Source organism: Quercus robur, chromosome 6 (genome assembly GCF_932294415.1).
Source record: "Quercus robur chromosome 6, dhQueRobu3.1, whole genome shotgun sequence".
NCBI lineage: Eukaryota > Viridiplantae > Streptophyta > Magnoliopsida > Fagales > Fagaceae > Quercus > Quercus robur.
The window spans coordinates 738,596-762,855 of NC_065539.1; the positions used below are offsets into that span (position 1 = coordinate 738,596).

The 24,260-nt window shown below is 32.8% G+C and overlaps 2 protein-coding genes across 4 annotated transcripts; both read right to left on the bottom strand.

Moving 5' to 3' along the window:
* Positions 1-712: 712 nt before the first annotated feature.
* Positions 713-4,925, bottom strand: LOC126690429 (WUSCHEL-related homeobox 13). 2 transcript variants are annotated; one of them, XM_050385574.1, is made up of 3 exons: positions 4,401-4,925; positions 2,037-2,567; positions 713-1,295 (listed from the first exon to the last, which is right to left on the bottom strand). In XM_050385574.1, the coding sequence occupies exons 1-3, from the start codon at positions 4,705-4,707 to the stop codon at positions 1,216-1,218; spliced, it is 918 nt and encodes a 305-aa protein (XP_050241531.1). In that variant the 5' UTR covers positions 4,708-4,925; the 3' UTR covers positions 713-1,215. The 2 variants fall into 2 exon arrangements, with proteins under 2 accessions (XP_050241531.1, XP_050241532.1); XM_050385575.1 differs by having other exon boundaries at positions 2,055-2,567; positions 4,401-4,923.
* A 9,643-nt stretch (positions 4,926-14,568) lies between these two features.
* Positions 14,569-20,476, bottom strand: LOC126690431 (uncharacterized). 2 transcript variants are annotated; one of them, XM_050385578.1, is made up of 6 exons: positions 20,026-20,476; positions 19,213-19,406; positions 18,637-18,713; positions 16,473-18,200; positions 16,177-16,345; positions 14,569-15,501 (listed from the first exon to the last, which is right to left on the bottom strand). In XM_050385578.1, exons 2-6 carry the CDS (start codon positions 19,292-19,294, stop codon positions 14,873-14,875), a joined length of 2,685 nt encoding a protein of 894 aa, XP_050241535.1. In that variant the 5' UTR covers positions 19,295-19,406; positions 20,026-20,476; the 3' UTR covers positions 14,569-14,872. The 2 variants fall into 2 exon arrangements, with proteins under 2 accessions (XP_050241535.1, XP_050241536.1); XM_050385579.1 differs by having other exon boundaries at positions 16,473-18,231; positions 20,026-20,475.
* Positions 20,477-24,260: the final 3,784 nt, after the last annotated feature.

The window sequence follows — 24,260 nt, forward strand, 5'->3', positions numbered from 1 at the left end:
CATGTGGTCCTCCTATGTACAAGATTCTCCCTATTCCAATTGAAATGGATGATTAAGATTTTTTTTTTTTTTTCTTTCTTAGATCTGATTGGCAATGTACAAAGTGCTATGAGAAGCATGCAGAATGCAATTGATGCAGGAGATACCCCCTTCCCCTGCAGCCCACCTATATTAATCTCCTTTTTTAAAATGAAAAAAAAAAAAAATGTTTTCGCTCATTTTTAAAAGAGGTTTTACTATAATTTGCCTTGAAGGCATACATTAGTAAACAATTTAAAAAAAAAAAAATTTATAAAAAAAATGAAAAAAGTTACTAACTTTCTTTTACAGCTTTTTTAATTTCCCATTTTAGGAAACTTGGTTAATGTTTGGCATGCATTAACCAGGCCCTTTCAAATAATGGGCAGGTCATGAAGCCAGGTTGGGGCTATGGTAGCTAGATAGTTAGAACATACACGAGTTTACTCTAGAAATTAGTCACAATTGATAGCAAATGGCTTCTCTTTAATAATTCAGTAAGATTGGTTCAATATCAATAAGCTCAAAATTAGAGGCTTCATATCAAATTACACAGAAATGCACTCACTGCTAATATTACAGAGGATTCCAACCAGATTACTATACTTGATAATTACAGAAATACCCCATGCTATTGATTGCATGATTAGCGGTAACTTAAATTGCGGTTGGCTGCTTCCTTTAAGACAACACATACGTCAAGATTCTTCATTCATGGGTGCAAATTGTCAAAAAAGTGATTTAGGCAAACACCCAAACTATTACTATTTCCTTGCAAACAAAGCTATCATAATTAAGTCTAAAAAGGAAAAAAAAAAAAAAAAAAATTAACATCATCATCACCCCCACCAAACTTCTCAACACAAATCTAAAGCTCACTCTATTAACAACAGACAAAAGCAACTCAAGATTAATCATCAGTCAAACTCGAAAACCAATTCCAAATTACCATGTCATACTAGTATATCTACCACTCTCCAGCTGAATTCAGTTCATTTGTATCATAGATCCATAAGTATATAGTATTACTACGTTAGGCGTGATATATCAATTAGACCGGATCGATTAGCACTGATCGCTGCTAGCCCAACAACCTCAATCTGGGAACTGTATGGCTTCTAGGGACAATATATATATATATATATATATATATCTTCGTCAAGTAAAATAACAATGCTGGACAAAATGAGTGTCAACCTACATGCCGTAGTCTTCTGAATGCTGATAAAGACCATAGTTCCCTGGCACTTCCATCTTTCCAGTGAGATGGTCATTTCCTGAAAGAGTTTATCAGGGAGGTAATAAGCACACATATATGTCCAACTATGTGCGTGTGTGTGTGTGTGTGTGTAACAAGATACTTTGTGCTTATACATGAATGTAACATGATGCTTTTCTATTCCTAGCTAGGATACACTTGATAGGAATAGAGGGAGCCTATATATAACAAAAATCAAGTAGAGAAAGAAAAGAGCAGCATCTCAGTGAGTGTGGCTAATTAGGTTTAAGAATTAAGTGCTATAATGACAAGACAGAGGCCCAAAAGAGTGTTGATTAAGATTATGAGAAACACATGATAACCTATGAGTTTAGCAAAAATATAGACCTTTTAATTAGAAAGTCCATCCCTGATTTTCTATAAGCATTATTATGTTCATTAGTGGTGGATACTAATCAAAATATATCAATAAAACATGAACTGTAACTGAATAATTAACAAAATAAATCTACAGACAAGCAAAACATTAACTATTACTGAATAATTAACAAAATAGTTTTACCATTTATAGAAATGAAGTCTAGTGGAAATCACATGAAATAGAGGAAAACTTGTGAATTTGTTATTCACACTTTCTTGATTGTTAAAAGTACTATATCTACTAAATTACTTGATAAAAATGACATTATCTGATATATCAGACCTCTTGAGTATTTCTACTATAACAGGAAGATGTGTCAGATTCCAGGTAAGATGGTGAGCTAATGGAAAGAACTAGGTAGTTAAAGAACATACATACTTGGATTAGATAGCAAACCTTCGTAAAAAGAAATTTGGCCTAAACTTCTAGCAGGTTTTAAACCATCATCTGAAGGAAACATAGCCTCAGCTTTACTGCTCTGTGGGTCTAAGAAATGCAGATCAGAGCTTATCTCAGGATTCTGGAAGCACAAATCTTCAGCCCTAGGATCTGAGTTCTGTTGCGAGTGAAATTCCTCTGGTTTTGTCTTCTTATCCTTAGGGGAATCAACTTCTGTCTCTACTTCTGATTCACCATTGTTTGGTGCTGAATTTTGTTGTTTCCTTTTTGATCTAGCACGCCTATTCTGGAACCAGTTATAGACATTTGTTTCTGAAATTTGGCCATGCTGACCCAGTTCAGAGGTTATCTCTTTGATCTTCTGTTTGCTTGGAGTTCCATTCCCTTGATCAAATATACGCTCCAGAATTTGAAGTTGCACAGGTGTTGGAGTCCACCGCTGTCTAGAAGTGATTTTGTGGCCAGCAGATGTCATTAAGGGGTCACAATATAAATTGCCCAGCCTCACTCCTGAGTAAGCAAGAGTGGAAGTCTTGTTTGAGAAAATATGGAATATTTAACTCCCATATTAAAAAATAAAGTGTAGGTAAATGGAATTAAACCAGAGCAATAAGAAGGTTTCACATCCACCACTGGATGCCACTACTATGCATACATATCTAAGGCAGCTGATCCATGGTTTACATCTTGATAAGTTGAAAATGATCAGCTGCCTTTCAAATCAGCTAAGTTTTTAGAAGGAGGGGACAGAGAACTTGACAAAATCAACTACAATTGAAATAAACTTAAGAAAAACATACCACATAACTGCTGCATGGATTCAAACCTCCTATAAATGAAATAACAAAATTCCTCCTTTCAGTGAAAAGACTGGACATTCATGGCATGCTTACTCACAAATGTTTGATGCTTAAAAGAATAAAATGGTACATTAGATCAAGCATAGTTATTAGACACCGAAAACAGAACAACATTTTGTGTGCGTCTAGTAAGTTAAAGCAGGAAAAACAAACAAGTTAAGAAATAACATTAGATATGAAGGAAAAGGCCCAAATTTAATGAAAATGCTTGGAATAACATTTTGAAAGCTACAGTCTTTTACACACCAAGTACTAATTTTTTCGTCTACCAAAAGATCGTATCTAGCATCCAAATCCCACAGACCCCATAGATTGGGGAGGCAGGGACTATCGTGAATGTTTCTCCTCCATTCATTTCACATTGCTAATGACTTCTGTTAGAATCATTTCCACTTTCAAATGGGAAGAATGCAGAAAATGGAATAGACTGGTGATAAAATGATCAACCAATATGCGTACATTGCTAGAGTGAGCTTGTAAAACAAGAAACAAAGAAATTCAAATTGAGTTCTCTTAATTTAGAGCTGCGTATAAAACTTAATAGCTCTTTAAGATCAAGCAATAAAATCAGGAAGCTCATACCTAGAGCTCCAGTGGTCCAAGCACAATATTGAAATAGCAAGCTTCATTATATAGATTACTGAAGCTTGGTTTGACTCCCCCTTGATGAAATTGATAACAAATTCAAAAAAATTGACATATCTGGAACTAAATTAACTTATCCTAAGTGAGAAAATATGGGAAATTAGGAAGTAATCCACACAATCCCTTTCAGCCCTACTCTATTGTACCAAAAGCATGTATCAGAACAAACTCAAAAATGATTCATTGAAATACAGAGCACTAAGGCCTCAAATTTTCCCCCTTTATGCCCATAAAAGATTTTCTAGACATAGATCAATGGTTAGAGCAAAGATGTATGAGATGAAACCTCATCATAACAAAGACACACAAAAGAAACACAAGGAATGATAATTAAGGAAGGAGAAACCACAAGCCACATTCTTAAAAAAAGAAAAGGGAAAGAAAACCCATAATTTGTTTAGGGGGACAAACCCTATACAAATATTGGACATTTGTAAATATCAGAGACTACAAAAATAAACCCCAAACCATACCATAAAGAAAATGACAAAATGACAGAAGTATCAGAAGAATGATCAAAAGCCAGCCCATCATAGAAAACCCATAAACGAACAAAAACTAAACCAAAAGGTATAACTTGAATTCCCCATAAAAGCACTAACATTTAACACCCATGCGAGACCACTATCAAGAAAACCATTTGCGTTTATCTAATAATAAAACAAATGTTGTATTGAACTAGAAGTTAATTAAAAAGTAAAAAATAGAATGACCGAAAAGAATACATGTGACTACCATGTTGAAAATCCATAACCGACCCCAAATTTTGGGGACTAAGATGAAACATCGCAAAGCAAACATAACAGAAGTAAAGCTAGAGAGAGAGAGAGAGAGAGACCTGCAAGATCTTGTTGGGCAGTGAGATTCTTGTGCATCTCAACGAGTTGTTCACAAATGGAGGCGTAAAGAGCAATCTGTTTACGAAGAGTTTCCAATTGTTCATCGGTCATGACCTTGACATACAACATCCCACCATTTCCATTCCCATTAACTTCAATATTATTACCAACATTCCCATTCTGATGCTCCTCTCTCTCTTGCTGCTGTTGTTGGTGTTGTTGATGTTGTTGGTGTTGGTGATGGTGATGATGATGAGGATGAGGATGTCCTTGCTTCTCCCACTCCATCATGTTGAACTCAGTCATAAAAGAAAAAATAAAAAACTAGTATTTTTCTCTCTTTTCTTTGTGTCTATGTGGGTGTGTTTCAAGGTTTCAGCTTTCAATATATGTATGTCTTTCTTTGAAAAAGAAGACAAGGAAGGGGGGTTGCTGTTGTTGAGTTGAGTTGAGTGGTCTTTGAGAGCAGAGAAGGATAACGAGAAAGTGAAGAAAGAGACAAATGGGGCATAGACCAAAAGAGAAGGCGTGGAAGAAAAGTGTGTTTGAGTTGTTGGGTGGCGCAGTGTCGTTTTGCATGCGTATTTTAGCATTACCCTGAGGTCGTGCGCGTTTTTTTTTTCTGTTTTGTTGCAACTTGCAATGCAAACTAATGTTGAGCTTTGAGCAAGAGTTCATTCCTAATTTACCGTGTACCTACCGGCACATATTTCAAAAAATTCGGACTTTTCTCTTATCGGTACAAATTTGATTTTGCAGCAGAATGTTTGGTTTTTATAAGACTTCTCAACAACAGCGCTACTCTTATGTTTGTATGTTTGTTTGTTTGTTCTTTTTTTTTTTTTTTTTAATAATAATAATACAAGAGCATGGTTAAGACCTGGAGAAAGACCACATCGAAAATTTATTTTGTTGAATTGATTTTGAAATAACATGCTTTGACATAAATCTTTATTATTGTTACTATTTTTTCCAGAAAATCTATAATTATAAGTAACTTTTTATAATTTTTTTAATAATTATTGAAATGACATATTATAATGGTGCTAATAATAATGATGATGCATAGTTAGTAAATGTGAAAGTGAATTGATGTTACTTTAATGACAATTTACCATATTAATAGTTGTAAAAATATTGTAATATTTGTTGTGTTAAACCAATTATAAAAAATCATAGTAACCCTTATGAGAGTAATTTATTGATTTAACAAATACTATTTTCCTTTAAAAAAAAAATTATCTTTATTCTTGTTTTTTAATTCGATAGTTATAACAAGATACGTGAGATTTGAACCTTCAATGTTTCTTTTGAAAATATCAAAAGGTGCCAACTAGTTTAATTACAAAAGCACTTAATCATAACATCTTTATTCTAATAAGTAATAATAAAATAATAAACATCCATGTATTGTTGTATCTCTAACTCTATAATTACAAAGATTGTTTACATTTGGAAAAGAGATTTAATTATACATTTGGAATATAACATAGTTTGGCTACAAACTTAGTTGTAGCATAAAGTTATAACTTCCATTAAAACAATTAACATGGCTACATATTTTGAAAATCTAATAGTTAGATTGCATATTCTTTATGCTCTTAACACACCAGTCAAATTTTATATTAATCGGATGTTATTTACATTATGATCAATAAACTAATTTTTATACATAATTTTAGATTACAAAAACTTGCATTTTAAACAATTGATTAATAACATAACTATTGATCTTTAATCTTCTATAAATTTTGCAAGTACGGAGGATATAAGAAGCAAATGCAATCCAATGGTAGATTTATCAAAATTCACATCTAATAAAAAGATATTGAATGAAGTTGTAGACTTAGGCTATAACTAAGTTTGTAATCAAATTTTGTCATTTGGAAAATATGCTGAGTAATACTCCTAAATTTAATGAATTATATATGGCAATAGACATTAGTGCTTTAAATGAGTTTGTGTACAACACTTTTTTTTCCTTTTCAAAAATATAAAGGTGGAGGGGGAATATGTAAAACATACACATTATTTCAATTTTTTATTATTAATGCATGTAGATGGGAGGATTTTGGAAAATTAAGGGACCCCCCTAGCCTCCAATGACCAAAAAAGCATTAGGCACATATGCATTATATCCTAAAAGGAGTAGTTAAGTTTCATTTAGGACTTATCGTAATAGTTTATATAGCATAGATCTACCAAGTAAACATTCGATATAGGACTTAGTACACATCTAGCAACACAAACTGTTGGGGATATTACATAAAGTAATAATGGAAGAATAAGGTTAACACAAAAAACAAACAGAAAATAGATAATTTGGAGGCAATATATGGTTTTTCTTAGACAATATTCCCCCCCCCCCCCCACTATTGTTGTTAAAGAGTTATCGCAAATTTGTCTCCATGATACAACCAAGATGTTCGGTTCTATAGATAGCAATTCTGAAGAATGACCACAGGATTTCTTGTGTTTCTCTCTAACTTACTATTTTCAAATGAACATAAGCCTCTATTTATACCCATAGGGTTATATTTCATCAAAAGGCACATATGGAAAGTTAAAAATGTTTCATAAAACCATTAACAAGGCTTGAAACATCTTCAATAGAAAATTCTGTAGAAAATCCTGTTTCACAGTTTTCGATCGATCGAGTGAGTGCTCTTTTCGATTGGTTGAACAAGAATCGAACAACAATCAAGCTATCTAGAGACTCCAGGTTTATTTTTTTACCATTTTCAATCGATCGAGCCAAAGCTTCAACCGATTGAAAATGCTGGTTTTTTAATTTTCACTTAGAAAATTTTAGAACTTGAATTTTAACTTTATGAAATCATATTCTCCAAACTCAAATATTATTATTACAACCTCTCCTTGTATATACCTATATATACAACACAAACTATTCTAATCTATTTCAATTGGGATATTGCATTTAGTGACACATTTTTTTTTTCAACTTTATCTTTATTTATAATCATTCACATGATGTATATAATATGTATGTAACAAAAAGAGTGTTACTAACAAGCCAATGTAAAAGTGACGCTGCTCTAGCAAGAACTTTATAGTGATGGTGCCGTAAGGTGTGAGATGCTTCGCATTGATGGTGGTGCTTTGATTTGGCTCTCTCTGTTGACGTTGGACATGCTCTTTCCCTTAATGTTATCACTGCAGGCTCGTAGACTGAAAATTTATGGGTTGATTATTTGGTTTGGATTAACTTATGAATTCATTTTTGTTTGGTTTTAGGTTGTGGTGTTGCTTGAGATGATTTTTACCACCTAAGATGATTTTTAAAATGAGGAGATAGTAATATTTAAATGGAATATAGAGTGTTGGAGCAACCACATCAGTGGTTGCAAAGTCTTGCAAAATACAAAAACTACTTCATTTTACACATTGTGACCCAAAAAACACCTACATCATTGGGTGTAAAATTGTGTATAAATGCACAAGTATTACAGTAACCGTATATATATGCATGGTTATTATAGCTCTTACATTTAATATTTTAGAATTTTTTGGTATTTTAGGTCTGTGAGAGAGAGGGGTAGTAAGTGAGGAAATAATAAAAAAAATTTTAAAAATGAATATTTTATTGAATAAATGTGTAGAATAAATAAACTAATATGAGTGTTTTGTAAAAATAGATGTGTAAAATAAAAAATAATAATATTTTTGTGCAAAATAAATGAAAAATTTGCGATGATTGATACGGTTGCTCTTAGAGCAACCACATCAGTGGTTGCAAAAATGTGTAAAATGCAAATAGTTCCCAATTTTGCACATTCTAACCCAAAAAATACTCACATCAGTTTTTGTAAAAATGTGCAAATATACACTATGTCTAAATGATTTTTTTCTCTCTCCTCTCTCTACCTCTAACTCACCTCACTCTCTTTTTCTCATTTCCTTTCTCACCTCACTCTCACCGATCAACTCTCTCTCATTTCATCAAATCAACTCTCTCACCGACCCACGCCGTCGATCTGTTGGCCTACAACAGCAATTCCAAACCATTCTATTCTTCCCTAAGTCCGAACCGATTTTCTCACCCGATACGTTCATGTTTCTCATCGAAACTTCATGCTTTTATGGGTCTTTTTGGGATACCCAATTCTCAATTCCTTCAGTTTCAGCCTCAAATCACCTCATATTCCTGAACCCACTTCCCATTTCGGCTAACCTTTCTCTTTGTGAAATTAACAACCGAAGCCAAACCTGAAACGGAAATGGAAATGGAAATGGAAATTCCTCCTGTTCTTTATGGAATTACTTCTGTTATAGGCCAACACATCCTTTTCCCATCGCCGATCTGTCGATCTTGTGTGGGTTCCGATTGTTCTGATGGTGGCTATGTGGTTGTTTGGGTTGTTTCGGGCTTGTGAAAGATGATCGTGTGTGGGTTGTGTTGGGACAGTGAGAGAGATGATACGGTTAAAGAAATAAATATTTTATTTAAATAAACATGTATAATAAACAAATTGATGTAAATGTTTTATAAAAATAGGTGTGTAAAATAGAAAAAATAAAATTTTCAATATGCAAAATAAAATTTTTTTTTTCCACGTACTGACGTAGATGCTTTTAAGATTGAAGCAGTGATATGTAAAACAATACATTACCTAAAGTAATGAAAGTATCTTCTCAAAAAAAAAAAAAAAAAAAGTAATAAAAGTAGAGATTTTGAGGTCAATTAGAGTAAAAATACATTGAGCCTGTCGCCGATGCTATAATAATCAGTTAATCACATCAAATCATATCACTATTCACTAAACGGTGGAAAATCGTTTTATTCCCATAGTACGACTCTCCCATCCACAAACACGGTTTTACCGACAACTTCTGTTACATGGGTCAAGCAGCTACTTCCGATGGATGGAATGTATGTCATTTGTTATCTCATCCAATGTTCAATTATTATAATATTTTTATAAGTACTAATAACATATGATGTATGTTTAGTTTTATGAATCTATCCTTAATTTTAACCAAAAAGGAAAATTGTCACCATGGCCAGTGCGAGCCTGCCAGGGCCAGGGCCTTGATTGTCTTGTTTTTGACACCGGGTGGGTCATACTCATGGGTGGCTTAAAATAAGTGCAACTGCCAGTGCCGGGGGCCTGACTTGTGAGAATGACTTGTGCCTTCAAAACATGATATAAGAAATATATCAAGGTGGATCTCGTATTCGCATGGTCTGCGTGAGATCGACTCTCGCAGAGGAGATGAGACTCATGCATTCAAAATATGATATATTTTTTGAAAAGATATTATATAAATAGTATTAAAATTCAGTGAGTAAATTATATATCAATAAAAAATAACTATCTTATTAACAAATAAAAAACATGTATTATCGAATAGTTACATATATCTTATTTATTGAATCATAATACAAATAACTTGGGACAGAATAATATCAAATTATTTTCAGTTTTGGAGCACCGTTCTACCGCTGCTTCCCACTTTCTTTCTGACACACACTCGGCTTTCTGTCTGAAATCAACTGTGTTTAGAGAGAATAGCTGCTGTCATCTACTCATTGGAAAATAGCTGTTAATCTTTTTCACAGGTGATCCACACCAGAAAATAGAGGTCACTACTGTCTATTGAGAATTCACAACCAATTTTATTTTATTTTTCCTGTTTTAGGGGATTTATTTTTAACAAAAACAATAATTTCCAAGATTACACGGTAGCAATCATATGGTTGATGTCATCGTCATACCAAAATTTTAATAAATACTTTTTATATTATAATATTTTAGAGATAATAAAATTTAAAATTTAGGTCATATTTATTTATTACTTACATCATCGTTATTAGTACAAATCATAATATTAGCATATTATCTTAACAACTGTCAAAAAATATATATTGTAAAATAAAATTGTACCCTTAGCCTTATTATAAAAAAGCACCCAAACACTTCCGACTATGCTAATGTACTAGTTGCAAGTTTTGCATATTCATAAATCTCTTTAATTTTTTACCAAAAAAAAAATCTTTAATTTATTTGATGGTAATTATCTTTAAATTAATTATGTTGTTGTAGGGTCTATTTATTTTAACATAAAAATACCAATATATTTATAATTTTGTAAACCTCATTTTTTTTCTTTCTTTCTAGATATAACTCTATTAGTCAATTTTATCCAACTTTTTATACATAAAATAATATCAAAAAAGCATAGTTATTGAAATTATTATTTAGATCTTAAAATATTACGAACACAAGCTTATCCAAACACACCTCTATACAGGAACCTTGTGAGAACTTATGCAACTTTACTATACTATACAAGAAATGTATTCAGCCATTACTGATATAATCTAATAAAAGTGCCTTAGCAAAAAAATAATAACAATAACAAAATAATAAAAATGCATTCTTTTCGTCTTTTTCATTTTTTCTAATTTAATAAAGAAGATTCAAGGCATGCAAATGTAGATATATTAACATGTAATAGTATGTCTTCATCTTAACATGCATGTGATCTTCGATTACATTGTGTATCAATTATCATGACACTATATACAATTAGACCATTGATTAAACCGCCGTTAAGTGTATTTGGAACATAATCCACAACTTTAGTGATTCTGCCCCTGAAAATTTGCGACTAATCTATGTGGTGTTTGACCTAATCATGTTACAGACTTGTTGTGAAATCTAATTAGATTAATTAATGTGAGAAAAAAAACATTTAAAAAGTTCATACAAGCGCTAAGCTTTTGACACGTGTAAAAGCTTTATAGAATCCAATTAGGCTACATTTACAAGATTTGGCTTATTCATTTTGATTTCTTTAAAAGTGACAATTAATTAGGAGCAAGACCCGACATAGCATGTGCACCTCCACCTTCAGCACCGGGTCAAAAATTGAGGGCGCCACACGACAGATTTGATGTCACATTTGATCCAAAGGCCTGTATTCCATCCATAGTTTTCTAATGTGGCTCCTATAGTCTATAAGTCCCACTTTTATAATTAGTATATATAATAATTTGGCGTTATGTAAAGCCAAGAATACAACGGCCACATTCGTATTTTAAAGCTTTGTTTGACAAATGGACATGGTTGGAATAGTGAAATGGATTTCGACGAGCACGGAGTTTGAATGTCCAACGACTCATTAGTGATTTGTTTAAAAGTAAAGGACCTACTCACTAGACTAAAGACCATTAAGAGACTTGCAAAATAAACTTCAACAAAAATTTTCAAGGTAACGAGATGATAGAACGCATACCCTTTATGTGATTTGAGGGGGCAATTTTTAGGGTTTTCTTGATGGTGGTATTTGTGCATGAGGTCTATACAAGGCGTGATGATGAGTTTGCAATTGGGTATTTAGGTCGATATCGAAGTAACCCTAGTTTAGAACATTGGGAAGCTGCAAAAAATGTTACAAGATACTTGTAATGAACCAAGGATTACAACCTCAACTTGTAGACATACTAATTAGTAGGAGGTAGTGATTGATTATTTGGATTCCAATTTCGCTAGGTGGAAGGCATAAGAAATCCTACTTCATGATATATTTTCTTTCTTGTTAAAGGTGTTATATCTTGGAGAAATATCAAGAAAAGCAATTGTTGCTTCATGTATCTTGGCAGCAAAATTTGTCACATGCTAGGAAGCTACAACACATGCATTATGGCGTAATTGGTAACAATTCGGTTAAAAAAAATTACTCTTGAAAAAATAAACGTGGAAGTCAAAGTAAGCATATCAACGTATTTCATTAAAGATAAAATTTAGTACAACTGTACAACACGTTAAATTCAAACATTTGTTTTTATTGATTAATAGAGCATAAATAAAATTATCATTTTTAATGAGAATTAAATGTGATAAAGACGTGTTTGAATTTGATTGAAAAAACTAAAATTACACCGAAAAAGCCTTACCAAATTTCGTCCTTTTGTTAATACCCCAAGTCCAAGGATGGAAGATTCAGCCAAAAAAAAAAGTCCAAGGATTGAAGTACTACCTAAAGTATGAACTTTGCAACCTAATCAATGCTGTCAAAAAATAATTCTTGTACACTTAATATAATACGCCTCCTCTCACGTTACTTGAATCCCATGTGCGGGACTCATAAGTCAAACTCATCCTTATGTGAGAACATGATACATTACATTTTAATTCGTTGAACAATCTTAATTCTTACCTCCAAACTAACCTTAAGCTAAGCTTTAGGCCCATATATTGTTGGTTGATTGGTTCTCTGCCTCGTCTTGTCAACCATACAGACAAGAAGTACTCAATATTCAGCAATGAATAGTATATCTCTATGTTGCTAGAATAAATTCCATTATAAAATAAGAAAATAGACCCAAATCCAATAAGAAACGACGGAGCGAGTACCACCTTAGGTTTGTTGGTTAGAGGTGGAACCCATCTACCCGCTTTAAACAGTTATTTATGTGAGAAAATCTATAAATATAAAAAAATTTGACAAAACATTTTATATTGGCATATATTGTTAATGTTTAGTAAAAAGTGATATCAATAATTGATCTAAATAAAAATTAGTAAAAACTTATCAACTTAATTATTGTCTTTTGACTGTTTTCTTAAAAGAAAAAATATCAATTATTGTAAAAAATATTGTGAAATTTGTACGTGTGCTGTGAATATTATTACTGTTGGTAGAGAAGGTTGTGCTCAAATTGATCACATATACTTGGACTTGAAAGGCTCAATCTGGCTTGAGAATTTTCTGGTTAGGAAGGAGGTCATGAATCATGATAATCTCTCTTTGTCTCTCTCTCTCTAACTTTGAACAGGACAAATTTGGTGGTGCACCTAACAAAACCGTAAAGTATTTATGTCCATATTCGGAGAAAAATGTAGAATGGCATTATTGGTTGATCCTCGTCTAAATGTTTCTAATGTCTACACCAAGATTCTTAAGTGGTCGGTCTATTTTTTAACGAATTCTCGTGGTTTCCACAAGATTTTCCATGATTAGTGGAAGATCTTCTTAGGTCTTGTTTTGAATATTCTGGTCTCAACACTTTCATTCCCAGATTTACTGTCGGTCAAAAAATGACTTATACCATTCTATTCCTAGTGGCCAATATTTTATAGTTGGATAATTTGGTCAATTCCTCACAATGGACTTTTGGGTCATTTTGGCTTAACTTTTTTTTTTTTTTTTTTTTTTTGGAAGATCATTTTGGCTTAACTTGATGACTGGTGCAATCCCATCTAACAACTTAGCCTTTTCTTTCTTTTGTTCACACACACTTTTGGCAATAGAGTGCGTTTTGCCAAGCCCAATAAAGCTTCTCTTTTTCTTTTCTTTTTTAGGCTTTTTGAACTTATTTTGACAGCCTCACACACCCCCAAATTTTATTACAATACATTAAGCAAATAAGAAATCAGCAAATTAATAGTACAAAAACAATATGTATTTGAGCTCGTGAACACAACTTAATAGTCTGGACTGGAGTATCTACAATTTCGACTATGAGACACATTTTGGACCAATTCATTTGTGGAAATTTCAAACCATGACTTACTGGTCTTATTTGGGACTTGGGAGTAGATCTTCTAGATGTACTTTTCCCAGTCACTACGCTAAAAATGGTGATGAATGTTGTGGACCATCAAAACTCTAGGGCTACCCTTCCCTCCCCATCTACATCCCACATTTCCCACTAAAAGCTTCTAATACAACCAAGTTATCTTATGAGAAGGTATCTCATTCATACTATATATGCATCCTTCCTCTCACAGCTTATAAGTTCCAAACGACTATGGAGTCCACACAATATAAGAAGGATAATGAATATATCTTATGCATGAGATAACTATTAGCTATTAGCCCAAAGGCCATCAGGAAAAGAGGAGCAACAGCTGTGGAATAAGCTTAAGTTGCTCTTTTAAAAAAGATGAGCATGGATGAATTAACAACATGAAATGTGCCTAAATATAGCTGCTGATACCAGCATCTCACTCAACCCAAGTTCTCAAGCAAGCAACTAGATTTCTGACAGTTGTATGTTAAACTGTTAGGACATAGAATATTGACATTCTCTTATTAAACAATACTAGAAGAATTACATCCAACAAATCCCCAAATAAATAATAAATCAAAATTTCTTCTTTTTTTTTTTTTTTTCTTTTTTTGGTTTTTGGGGGGGGGGGGGGGGGGGGGTGTAGATAACCTAATAATACACGCACGACTAGTACATTATGTCTAGCCCTGACTCAATCAAATTCCTAAATCATGAACACAGAACATATATACATGGACATGCAATCCTCCATTTTAACACCTAACTATATCAAGCAAACATGGCAACCTTAGTTTGAATATCTATGTAAGCATGTATATACTTCAATTCCAGATATACACCGCCGATCTCTTGAAAACCTCTGCCTGTCTACTAAGACATGACCTGCTGACCTGAGAATGGTCAAACCAAAGAAGTTTAATACTCACATGATCATAGTTGTATGTCCTTTACAATTTCCTCAACCAAATCTCCAATTATCAGATATTCCACCCCTCTTGCCAAAACATTAACCTCATCATCCATCAATAAAGACCATGGGACTGATCCTAGATCCAGGGCAACCATACTATCAAGTGAGTAATGGGATTTGTCAGCTGAAGGGTGTAAATACACATGGATAATCTCCCACACATGATCCAATAACTTCCTTCCACGTAAAGGTGGCACCATAGTGGAATTAATAATCTTTCTTTTGAATGTAGACGTGGTTGAAAGTGGTGCAAGAATCGTTGAAAGTGTTTCATTTAATAAATCAAGTAGCAACTTGTGATCTAACTTTGCATTGTGATCCTTTATCGTACTTTCATCCTCCCTGGCCAATTTTCTATATGATTCTTCCACTTCTTCAAAGACGGAGTTGCTAATAGGCTTAGCAAATGTGTCCCACCTGAATAAAGACCCATCAGATGATCCATCATACAAGCCAGAAGAAACAAGCAGATCTCTTATGTAAGCTTCTGTTGGGTCTTCTAGCTCAACCATCTCACACTCATCAAACTCCATTTCAGTTGTCTCTTCAGGCTCATGAGACTTAAGTTGATTTAGTTGCTTCCGCAACTCTGTAAAATGAACAAACAGAGAACACCATTAGATATTCACTTGGCTGGTTGTATTCCAGAAGAAAACATATCAGACACTTCTAGGTTAGCTGAGTATCCGAACAAAAATTTGCAGAATTGTCTATCAATTTTTGTTGACAATTAAATTTTTACAATGGAAAGGAATGCATGGTTTATCAGATAGTCCAGGGGGTAGAGACTAATGCCCATAATCCATACATTTCTTAATAACACACACACATTACATAAAGACATGATCATTTATTATTCCATACATTAAATAGCTGATATATTCATGTTGAAAGACATCAGATAAGTACACTGATCTTCACAATTCTCATTTCTACTGCTCTTTTTTCATGTTCAGAAACAGAAGTGTAGACAGCCAAATTGGAAGGTCAAATAGAGTAAATCAGTGAACCATTAAACTCAGTCACAATTATATACCAAAAATCAACAAATTGCTTGATACAGTTTATTAATTATTACTGCAACACAGTCCACACACATTTTGTTGAGTTAAGAGTTTGGTGTTTCCAATCTTCTTGAGACCTAAACATTCAATGAGGCACATAAAGCACAAGTTTTCTACACTCTGCATTCATACATACACCACATTTAGAACATCAGTGCAGGGTTTTATATGTCAAAGCTAGAAATCAGTTGTTTCCATACCACTCAGATCGGAGCTGATTTCTCTAAAAAGCAGTGGTACAACATTATCTTCTCTTGAAGTTAAATCTGGTGTAGACATTGGGCTGATATGATCAGCAGACCTCCAGAACTCTTCTTGACCACTGCTACATATTGATGCAGGACTAGGGGGAACCTCAGTGGAATTCTCCTAAGAACACATGATAGAAGATATTTCAATTTGAGAACAAGCAGATATGAAAAACAATTGAGCCTATCCTATCCTTTTATTCATTGAAAAATAATAATAATACATAAGAAACATACTATACTCTTACATGCCTCTCGCCATAGTTCATAATAACTGTTGGTCCGCTCATCATGTCTTTCATAAGATCGAGTTCACAGCTATGTGATTCCACCATTGATTCTATCTTCTTGCCAAACAATCTCCGTCTTAGAGCGAAACTGTATCTGAAATTGGAAACTTTCTCTTTAAAATTAAACCTTTCTTTCTTCTGCTTTTTAATATCCACTGACCCATTATCAGTGGCTTCATGCTTTCTCCGGATATGAGCACCAGTTAAAACGTGACGGTCTTCCAGAAGAAGCTTCCCAAATGACGTTCCTGATACAGGAGCTGACAAAGACCTAATGAGATTTCTAGGGGATAATTCACTTTGGAGTACTCCCCCATCATCTGACCCATGTCTGAAAGATCTGGTTTTCACTTCTGGTTCATCTTTCACAATTTCCCAGCGGCTCACTTCATTCCTTGCCTTCAATGAATCTCTAACTTGTTTTAGTTTGACCTTTTCATCATCAAATGCAGATGAAGTAGAGCTGCCATTGACCACTATGGGAACGTCAAGATGTGATTCTCTCTTGAGAACATTTCTTAGTCTCTCTGACAAGAATTTCCTAGTATCTCTGCTAATGAAATCCGGGGAACCTGGTCCATTGAACTGAATTTCACTTTTATATGATCTTGTTGATTCTGATCGGAGCAAATTTCTTCCGAGGTCCCTAGTCACACTTTCTCGGACTTGTTTTGCTATATGCTTAGCAATTCTTTTTGGATCTGATGGCTTTTCACTGAAAGGGGTCTCGATTCCACTTCCACGGCCCACAGAACTCCTCTTAAGATTTTTCCCTTGCAGTTCACATTTCAGCCGTTCCTTAACCTCCTCAAGAAAATCTTCTATACTACCCCTCTCCTCTACAATTCCCGAGGAACTTGTCCAAGACTCTTCTTGGTTACAAATCCTATCAGGACCAGGCTTCAAGATCACTATCTTTGTGGGAGCAGAAGAATTATCTAGTTTCTGGCTAGAAATCATAAGGGTGGACTCATCAAAGTCTCTACTCATGGTCCTGCTTCTTAAAGGAAAAGATTCCCTTTGCTCAGATGGGAATAGTTCTGTTTTATCTCCACGTTGATGTAAACCGCCTCTCTCATGTGACCTTGCCTTTAATGTATGACTCTTAGGTTCTATGGGCTTCTCATATGCTGTTCTCCCAGAAGTTGCATAACGTGCCATCTTTTCTTTGTTGAGGTCCTCTTGAGCAAGCAACTGTCCAGAGATGTCATCAAGTTCAATAACCCTTGAACATTCCTTAAACCTTGCCGCCTGCCATGCTTCAAATTCTTTCTTAAATTTCTGTAGTTCCTCCTCTTGAGGATGTTCTCGACGCCTTGGTTTTCCTAACCTTTGCTCACTGCTCCATCTATCAGTACTTTTGCCTTTATTATGGTAAGATGAGTCAAGTTCCATCAGTGTGGAAGCATTTGAGTCAGATGATGTGTGACCAACTGAACCCTTTCCATTCCTTTCCTTCTTTGAGAACTTTGTTCCTGCATTTTCATTCTTTTTATCAATTGGCTGAACTACAGAATTTGTATTTAATGGCAGCATGTCCATTCCCATAAGCCGGGCAACGATGCTTGGGGCATTTTGTCTGGTGCTTGATTGTTTAGATACTTCCTCATTTATCAATTTCTTCATCGAAGCCTCAATTGGATAACAATTCTTTTCAGACCAGTCTTCTTCCACTTGATAAGAGTACTGATAATTAATAGCAGTACATTTAGCTAAACTGGTAGAACATAGCAAAGTCTTAAAAATAAATAAATAAATAATAAAAAATGATTACAGGACTCCTGATTCCATAACACAGATCTATGAGGTTCAACTCTCATAGGAACACATCATTTATAAGACAAGAATTTTCACTAAAAATGAGATTAAAATAGCAGAAGATTTTGAAAAAGCTAACACAAAGTACCCCAAGTCGAAACAGAACTCTTCTATTGCAATACTAAGTAAAGATTCAAGCATATAACTCTCCCACAAGTAGTGGCTACCAAGTCCCTATGACTCAACAAGAACCATTAATACACACCTGTGAAACCCACATGGTCACTACCCAAGATTGCAGTCTCTACACAATACAACCACCTTGTCAAATTAAAGCTATAACAAGGCATGAGATGAAAGTTACCGGTATATCCCCTACAGCACAATAACTTTGAGAAGTTTCTAATTGCAACTCCAGACTATTCCGAGGAGCTTCAAGGCCTGCAAAGGAATCAAAATAACCGCATCACTTTTCTATGCTGAGCTGATTAAGGAAATAAGATCAGAATGAAACAGTTTAAATTATTGTCTCAATTTTGGGAGGGACAATGTTGGTGTGATGCAAGGACTACATTTCCACAACCTCAGCTAACACCACAAAAGACTCCAATATTTATTTAATATATAAATCAGGTGAATTTCCTTTTCACGCAAGATATTAAAATCCCGAACTTTCCAATCTTAACTGTTTAGCCATGTTTATTGCATCGCAATACAATTACACCATTAGCAAGAAAATTATGGAGCTATTTTGACTAGATTTTTATCAAATTTGGAATGAAAACATAGTCAAAGTATAATTGCAGAACTCAATAAAAAAAAATAATAAATAAAAAAAGGTCCAAGGCCCCTTAGATAATGTGTTTCATTCTAAAGCCAAGAGTTCCTTCCTAGCATAAACATTGTTCTGCTGACGCATAGACAAGGCAAAGATACTTACCGCCTAAATTTCTTTTCTGTTTATGAACTTTCTTGGCCATGTTACCCTGATTGAAGTAAAAAAACTGCAAGAAGCCTCCCATGCAGCCAGTGGCTACCAAAAGGCTGTCATCCCCTTACCGCTTAATCACTGCTTCTATATATGTATTATCCCCATTAGAACCAAAAGTAACTGTCTTGTATTCACCTCATACCCTGCAACAGCACAAAATACCCAGATATCTTTAGGATTGCAGGCGGATATTCGGCCATGGAATTTGATATCAAAATTAAGTTCAAACTGCTTAAATTAAGTGTGTATAATATAGTACATATGCGTGTGTGGATGGATTGGAGCCTAAATTACATGTGAATTTAAAATGACAAGGAATTTATTTCCTCAAATCCAAATCCAGAAAAAACTGAGCATAAGTGCTCATACACCCCAATGAAAATAAAACTAAACAATTTACCAGTTTCAAGTTTCAACACTAAAAATGCCTTAGATTCAAAGTTTATATGATTCATCTTTTTGTAAATGATAATACAGCAATGAAAGTTCTTTCCAATCCCAACATAAAGAGAACAATAAAAATCCAAAAAGTAACAAAAAAAATCTATGAGCCGAATTCATACAAATTTTGAATCTTTGAAACTACAAAACATCAAGTCAACTAGGCCTACTACAAAAGATTGACTTGGTTGAGACTTGAGACACTTTCATTTTGTTCCAAAACCAAAACAATTCAAAGCATAGATTTTTACACATTATTTTCTTACCCCATTTGCTAAACTTTCTCAGCGTCACTGAAAAAGTGATAATTCGAAAACGTACCGTTGAGAGAACAAAGAGGTGGTGAGGGTCCAAAGTAACAACGCATCAGCAACGGAATTGTCGGGTTTCAGAGTGAAACAACCTCGGCGTCTTAGAGACCCAGAAATGGATTTGTGTGTAAAACTACAAAAAGTTCATAGAAATCAGAGAAGCCATGATTGACAGTTTGACACACACAGAGAGAGTCTTTGTTCGGTGAATGAAAAGTGGAAATTCAAAGCTTGGATTTGTACACTGTTTGGAGCCCCCCCAAAGACAATGAAGAAAAAATGTAATAGTAATTATAGTACAATAATAATGTTACAGGAAAAGCAAACGCTTTTTGGTTAGTAGAAGCAAGAGTCCGTTGCTGCAAACTTTTCTACATCTTCCTTTTTTGTGCTTTTGGTTTCTTTATTCTCCTTCTTATTCTTTCTAAAATATTTTTATTTTTATAATATAAATAGAATTGCATTATAACTTAGAAGCAGTGCCATCAGCTCCATTATTTTCTTGCCATGATGCCAAAATATTAATGAATTTGTACCTATGACATTCTTTTTATTATGATTAATATTTATGATCAAGACACTTATAAGCTTTTACTTGTAGTGTTCGTTCTATAATGATTATTCATTATCATTATATTAAGTCATAATAGAGACTTAAGTCCGGTGCTTTCTGTACATTAGATACAATAGGATACTATGTGGCAATTTCTGAATACATGATAGCATCCGCTGGACCAGGTTAAACCCTTAAGCCACCACTAGTAAGTTTCTTTTTAATATAAACAAATTCTCAAACATTTATTTTTGCTATGATAAGAAATAAACGAGATAATATTTTTTGAAACATGAACGGGTTAATAATAAGAAAGTTAAGAGTGTCCTAAATATTCTTATTACTTATTTTTTTCCCAATTCAAGCAGATTTCAACTTGTGTTATCTGTTTTATGTTTATTATCTTTTACTATCAAGACACTAATTAATTTATTTTTACTATAAGTGGATTTTTTAAAAAAAATCTAGGTACCATATTAAATGATGATATTTATTAATAGAGCTAATTGAATTTGAAACAACTTTCAGATTTTTTTTTTTTAATTTTTACTTTTAGAAGAAAGAATAATATAATATTCTCAAAATGTGAAGGGCTTCATAATCAGATAGTTTGTGTCGTAAACATTGAAGATTAGGAATCATTTAGGTGTGGAAAAAACAAAAAAGCCCTAAAGTCTATAAGTTAGTTGGACCATAGAAAACTATAAAAGTAAGATTTTGACTGACCAGGGTAAAAATGATTCCGATGATTAGAAAAACATGTAGGTCTGGTCAATGAAATTCCAAACAGATTTTTAATTGTAAGTAGTGGTATTCAGCAAAAAAAAAAATTTGTAAGTAGTGGTTAGGCACTTAAAAAGGGAATCGAGTATATTATGTCTGAATTTATTGGACAAATTATTACAAAATTTTGAAGCCAGAAATGCTCGATTGCTTTTACAATTTCACGTGTATGTACAGTGAATCCTGCAAAAATATGCATTGCAATTTACATTTAGGGTTCCTTTTAAAGCTATTAAATCAATCATTATTTGATCTAGATTCAAATGATCATGTAATGTATCATCAAAAAAGGAAAGAAAAAAAAAACTATAATGATTATTTCAACTTTCATATTGAAGAAAGCTTGAGAATCAAACAAAATGAGATCATTTAAAATTATTAATAGATAAAGAAAAATATTAAAGTTGTTACTAATTGTATTACTAATTAACGTGACAATAAATATTATTAATGCCACATAAACAACATAATATAAATAAAATTTTGAATTATTTTTTATTATATTTTAAAAAATTATTTGTAGTGATTGAAGTATCACCCAAAAAATATATAAGAAAACAAATATAAGAGTTTTTCAACTTTAATTATTAGTAAATACTTTTTTCCTCTGATTTTTTTTTTTTATACAAGAAAGAAATTCTACTTTGGACTAATCTAAGTGTATATGTGTGTAAATCTTCTTTCTGAAAACTTGAACATCGGTCCTTGTTCCTCATACCCCACAAGCACTTATATTTGTGAAATGACTACTGTACCAAAAATACGTGGTGATTTACTAATCATATTTAAAAAAGTACATGATGATTTACTAGTCATATTTAAAAGATGTAAGTTTGTACATTTAAAATGTTATGTTTTGAAAAAAACATTAACTACTCTTCTTGATTAGAATTCAAATAAAACCAGCAAAAAGAATATTAACTTTTGATAGATATTCAAAGCCTCTAGAATGAATGAGATATAACATTATGGTGACAATTAAAAGAAAAAAAAAAAAAAGTGTCGCTTCTCATTATTTAAGAACGGATTTGATTCTTATCAAAAAAAAAAAAAAAAGAACGGATTTGATTTGTTGTAACACGTACCCAACAGCTCAGCGACAATTGATATTGCCACGACAGCTCCATTTGGCGCCACCAATTTCTTTTCTTTTTTTATTCTTATTTTTCTCTCTCTCTCTCTCTCTCTTTTTTTTTTTGGTTCCTTCCGCACCAATACGCCTTTCTCGTGCGGAGTACGCTCCCAACTGCATATTCAAGCACTTATTTATGATTTTTTTTTTTTTTAGTAATTAAGTCAAGTTCAAACTAAAATTTAGTTTTGATTATTAAATGATTCAAATTTAAATATAATAATATATTTGTGAAAAACTTGAAAACATGATATTTGATTAATGTTATATTTTTATATGTATATTTGTTAAAAATTATACTTATAATTTGGGTTTAAAAATGCACTTTTATGCCCTAAAATATCTAACCAAATAGACCATAATTTCAAGTCTAAATTTAAGCTTGACATAAAAAACAAAAAAGTTGTAGGCCAACTTACCTTTTAAGTTAATTAAATAACTCGTGAGTAAACTTGAATTTGTTCAACAAAAACATAAACTAAACTTAAACATACAATTTTATTTGATGATAAACTTGAACTTGCCTCCTATTCAAAATAAAATTAAATAAATAAGCTCAATTTTTAAAATATTTGGCTAGTTGACTATTAAACGATGATGTACTTTGAGCTTGAAATACACGCTTGGAGGGAGCGCTTGGTGGCTTTGAATTACATTTAAAAATTGTGTCCAGAATGATAGAGCCGCTTATTTGATTTTTTTCTTTGCGCCTTGCTGTCTGAATGGGCGGTGTAGTATTATGGTTTGAAACCAAAATACTTTAAAAATTGTCATTATTGGATTATAGTTTTTGTTCCTATTGAAGAAAGGAGAATGTTAATAGATTTCCTTTTCTCTTTTTTTTCTCCTTTGAGATAGTAGATGTTTGATAATATATTTCGTTCTTATATTTCATTATGATTTTGCATAATAACTACTAAACTTAAATCAAAATAAGTGTTTTTTTTTTTTTTAAACAAACGTAATTGTAAATGTCTTTATTTCTTCAAAAACATGTACAAGAAGCACAACTTTGTAGAAATAAATGAAATAACAAGGATAAATTTATTATTTATTATATAAATTGTGTATACAGCACATGGTAATTTTAAATTATGTAATACCAGATACATAATTAAAATTTTTAATATATTTAAACTAAGTGGATCTATTTCAATTAGATAGAATCTTTTCCCAAATTTATATAGTCAAGTTATTTTATTTTGTTAGTTGGAAAGTATGTAAATTAAGCTAATTTGTATTTTACATATTGAGCTAGATATACAATTATTTTATTATCAGTTCAGACAAAAACATGCACAAGAAGCACAAATTAGTATAATCAAGTTCTTTTAATGTGTTCGTTAAAAATTATGTAGAGCAAATTTGTATTTTACATATTGTACTATAGATACATTTAACTTAGTAGGATTGGTCGAGTGGTTAGGCACTCGGTTTCAAAGTGGTTGTCTTGGGTTTGACTAGGAGCTTCCTAGTTCAAGTCTAGGCACTAGTACTTTGAAAAAACTCCCGCTATGGACCTACTTGTCGCAAACAGTGATTAGTCTCTAGTTGAAAGTTTTGAAAAAACACGGTAGGAAACCAAAAAAAAAAAAAAAATAGATATACAATTATTTTACTATCAATTTAATTACTTAATTCACAACCACATTGCCTAAGATACAAGTATATATATTAGGCCAATCAAAAGAAAAAAATATATATATATTAGGGAGTTGATGTAAGAGGAGAGTTGGCTACTCATGAGTTTAAAATTTTTGAGGTCCTCTGCGCAGAA

What these genes read in the sequence shown, in the direction of transcription:
- LOC126690429 (XM_050385574.1), bottom strand. Translation starts at nt 4,707, where the DNA reads ATGACTGAGTTCAACATGATGGAGTGGGAGAAGCAAGGACATCCTCAT. An exon ending in TGCCCAACAAGATCTTGCAG is followed by an intron (nt 2,568 to 4,400) that starts GTCTCTCTCTCT and finishes TTGCTTACTCAG; the next exon opens with GAGTGAGGCTGGGCAATTTA. An exon ending in AGGTTTGCTATCTAATCCAA is followed by an intron (nt 1,296 to 2,036) that starts GTATGTATGTTC and finishes AAACTCTTTCAG; the next exon opens with GAAATGACCATCTCACTGGA.
- LOC126690431 (XM_050385578.1), bottom strand. Translation starts at nt 19,294, where the DNA reads ATGGGAGGCTTCTTGCAGTTTTTTTACTTCAATCAGGGTAACATGGCC. An exon ending in ACAGAAAAGAAATTTAGGCG is followed by an intron (nt 18,714 to 19,212) that starts GTAAGTATCTTT and finishes ATTCCTTTGCAG; the next exon opens with GCCTTGAAGCTCCTCGGAAT. An exon ending in TGAACTATGGCGAGAGGCAT is followed by an intron (nt 16,346 to 16,472) that starts GTAAGAGTATAG and finishes ATGTGTTCTTAG; the next exon opens with GAGAATTCCACTGAGGTTCC.